The sequence below is a fragment of the Cyprinodon variegatus genome, unplaced genomic scaffold (genome assembly GCF_000732505.1).
Source record: "Cyprinodon variegatus isolate N-32 unplaced genomic scaffold, C_variegatus-1.0 Scaffold2, whole genome shotgun sequence".
NCBI classification, from domain to species: domain Eukaryota; kingdom Metazoa; phylum Chordata; class Actinopteri; order Cyprinodontiformes; family Cyprinodontidae; genus Cyprinodon; species Cyprinodon variegatus.
In genome coordinates, this window is record NW_015150455.1 from 2,836,392 (window position 1) to 2,840,244 (window position 3,853).

The 3,853-nt window shown below is 38.1% G+C and overlaps 1 protein-coding gene across 1 annotated transcript in view; it reads left to right on the top strand.

The window, feature by feature from the left end:
- The window catches only part of tmem67 (transmembrane protein 67), an 8,593-nt gene extending 5,423 nt beyond the window's left edge, over nt 1-3,170 (top strand). The window contains exons 19-28 of the mRNA XM_015369764.1: nt 90-189; nt 273-412; nt 502-642; nt 751-831; nt 918-1,034; nt 2,105-2,221; nt 2,312-2,419; nt 2,569-2,671; nt 2,757-2,899; nt 2,987-3,170. Coding sequence (XP_015225250.1) covers nt 90-189; nt 273-412; nt 502-642; nt 751-831; nt 918-1,034; nt 2,105-2,221; nt 2,312-2,419; nt 2,569-2,671; nt 2,757-2,899; nt 2,987-3,067 — 1,131 coding nt within the window. The 3' untranslated portion in view covers nt 3,068-3,170. The remainder of the gene's footprint in view (nt 1-89; nt 190-272; nt 413-501; nt 643-750; nt 832-917; nt 1,035-2,104; nt 2,222-2,311; nt 2,420-2,568; nt 2,672-2,756; nt 2,900-2,986) is intronic.
- Nucleotides 3,171-3,853: the final 683 nt, after the last annotated feature.

Below are 3,853 nucleotides of genomic sequence, written 5' to 3' on the forward strand. Positions count from 1 at the left end.
CATCCATCCATCCATCCATCCATCCATCCATCCATCCATCCCATGTCTCTACAATTACATGGTTTTGTATTCTGTGTGTTTGAATCCAGGCTGTCCAGTTTCTGCACAAGCTTTACCTGCAGGTGACAGTGGATATATTTCTCATAGACTGGGAGAGACCCAAGAGCAAAGGGAACAGGACAGTTCAAGGTACCAACATGGTGGATCTGCTTTCCTTGCAAACCAGTTATTCAGGGGTTTTCCTCTGTTCAGCTTAATCTGGGTTGTTTCAGCTCACGGGGAAACTAAACGCGACCCCTCCCCAGTCAGCATCTGGAGGACTTACTTTGTGGCGAACGAGTGGAACGAGCTTCAGACCATTCGAAAGATCAGCCCAACTTTTCAGATCATGGCTGTGCTCTTCTTTCTCGAAGTACGTCTTACATTTATGTGTTCTGTTTGAAGGAACGCTTACAGAATAAATCCAATTTCCTCATGTCTTATATCCAATTTTGTGTTAAGGTCCTGGATTTCTCCAACCTAGCTCTAAGAGACCCCATGGCAACTTTACAGCGCTCCCCAGAGGCGTACACCCCTCCTTACAGCCTGATTTTGCGCTATGGCCTTGCAGCCACGCTTTGGCTCTGCATTGGCCTTCTGCAGGTAAATGGGCCTTTCAGGTTTTCAAGTTGATTTTTCAATCCAATTGATTTACTGTTTCGATTGATTTTTTTTTTAGATTCAATAACTGACACTAATATTTACATTTAGGTGATATTCTTCACTGTCTTTTATGAACACTTTGTGGAGGACAAAATGCGTCAGTTTGTGGATCTCTGCTCTGTCAGTAATGTAAGTATGCAGCCATCATTTTGTCTTACTTTTTTTTAACATTTATTAATGCGTCACATAAATGTCCTTTCTTTCTTACTCTGCAGATCTCTGTGCTGCTGTTCATCAATCGCTGTTTTGGTTACTACATCCACGGACGCTCAGTGCATGGACACGCAGACACAAACATGGAGGAAATGAGTAACAACCTAAAGAGAGAAAGTGTATGTACAGCTACAGATCTTTTGAATGTCCTATACTTTTTAAAATTAATTCTGGTACCTCATACAATTTCAGCATTACAGATGAAGTTGCTCCCAAGAAGCCAATCTTTCTTTGAATCCTCCAAACTGTTCTCAGTTGGCTTCATTTACTTCAGACGCTCTAAAGGAAAAGTCCAGTCATTTTTGGAATTCAAACTTCTGAAAGTACTTTAAATATAAAATTATTAAATAATGTTTAGTAAATCATAAGTGTTTTTAATTAATAGTAATTTTCATTTGAATATGCTTTACTGGAGGCATCCGTGTTTGTCAAAGAACACTACTGCCACCTACTGGTTTGTGACGTCACTGTGCGGTATCTGCTGTTGAGCAAGTTCCAGTGCTGGATCTGATGTTTTTCACAACGCCAAGTATTAAGTATTAAAACATGTGCACAAAATTGTTGGTAATCGTCATTTAATGGAGAAAAAAACCCCACAAGGGTCACAGAAATAATTTCAATCTGAGAAAAGCAATAATAACTAAAAAAGTCTATTAGAATGTACAAAGGAAAGTCAGACACTTCTTTTCAACCATGCATCAACAGAATGATTTTAAAGAATAAACTCACAAAACAGGTCTGGACAACAATGATGGTTCACCTAGAAAAGACAAAATAATGTCACCAAAGGAACATGTTAAATCAAGGTTTGGTCATTAGCATCACAAGTGTCTTAATAATCTTGTAATCAGTCAACAGGTGAATATTTAAGGCCTAATTACAGACAAGCATGTTAAATGTAAAGGCTATAAGACCGTCTTCAAGCAAATAGAATCTTCCTGTCACTACAGTTGAACATATTATTCAGAAATATCCATCTTCTAATCTCCTGAGCAAACTTCCTTAGCTTCCTCATGTTCATGTTAAGTGTTTTACACAACATGTCCCCAAACAACACAGTGACATATCGTGTTTTATAGTGACCTACATATTGGTCAGCTGACAAATTACAAGGTTGGAGACACCTGTGATGAGTGGAAACAATCTGATTTAACACGTCCCTTTGGTCACTGTCTTCTGCTGTCTTTAGGAGTCGCTGTGCGGCCAGCGAGGTTTGGTTCCCAACTCGGACATTCAGACCTTTCAGGTGTCCATCACCAACCGTCTGAGATTGCAGTATGACAGGATACAAGATTCTATCAGCAGGGTATGTGCTCCCCTCTGTCATCTTTGTTCAACTTTAAAAAAACAAAATCTTCCACTTACTGTTAGAGGGATTAAATTTCTCTGCTTCCAGAGGAACAGGCCATCAAGGCTGATGGATGCATCCACGGCCAACTTATCAGATCTACAGTTCAGAGCATACAACACCATGAACCATTTCCTGGGATCCATCATAGACCATGTAGGTACAAACATCCATAAATTAGCTCATTGAAGCTGTATTCGGCCTTGGAGTCTGGCTGACCTGATTGCGTTTTTGTTTGTTTTGTAGATAGGTTTTATTTGACAGAAATCTTTTTTTTCTCCCTCATTCTAAATTGTTTGCTTTAGGGCCATCCTGACATGGACTACATGGTGAAGGAAAAGCTGACTTTGGAGCGCGTCATCGGAATGGAGTTTATGGAACCCTCCGATAAAAGCTACTTTTATAATGGTATCAAACTCTCCTTGTTTGCTTTGTTGGTTGATGCGTGTTTTTGTATGTCTAATGCACTTCTCTCTCTCTCTCTTGTCTGCAGATCAGGCTCACTCCTTTAGTAATGTCCTGTTTTATGGAAATGAGGCCACGCTGCTGATCTTTGACACTTTGTTCTTCTGTGTTGTTGACCTGGGATCCCAGAACTTTGTGCTGGCAGCGGTGCTCACATACGTACAGCAAATGGTCAGTGTTTGATATATCTGCCGTATCTTATCTTCATCAAAGTTAAAAAAAAGGCACATTAGACCACAATGTATTTGTGTATTACAGATATTCCGCTTCATCCGTAACACTCTTGGGAGGCGGAACCTTGCCAACAAAACACTGGTGGATCAAAGATTTCTGATATGAGCTCCTGGGTCTTTTATTCGTTAAGAAGATGTTTATTGTTCACTTGTGCTTCTTTTCTTAAAGTTATGTATTTGGAAATATTTACATGCTTTTATACTGAATAAAGTGTTTTAATACAAAATCAAGCTCAACTTCTGTTTTTAAATCACAAATAAATTTAAATCTCTTTCAAACTATTTCTTTATGTTACCATAAAGCTCACTGGAGACTTGCATCAAATGAAAACCCTCTACAGGTATGATGTAGACACACATTTACAAGAGAATGACACATCCATGAGCAAGTACTGTAACTTATAAATAAATGTTAATAAAACATTACTAGGTGTATAATCATCAAATTAGGGCTCAAAGTTTTTATGCATAAAATAACTATTTACTTTTAGTCGAATAATTCAGGGATGTTTGTGTTTGAAATATGCTCCATATCATTTTAAAATTCAAAGATAGTGTTACCTTAAAAGCATTTTTTAAGCATTATTTTATAGTACAATTGTCATAAAGGTACGGAAGAGGATTGGGGCCACTGAAAAAATAAAAAAAGTTAACTGATTTTTAAATATTTCAGTTTAATATTGGGAAAAAAGTCTGAATTTACTCTCAGAATTCTGACTTTTTTCTTAGAATTCTGACTTTAATCTCAGAATTCTGACTGAATTCTGACAGCTAACAAACATGTAAGCATCAAGCTGTAGCCATGTCTGTTTTAGAGACTAGCTCTCTTGTTTTAATCACCTTCTGCTCTTCCACTGATGAAATAGCATCACTGAGGATCCCTCAGGCATGA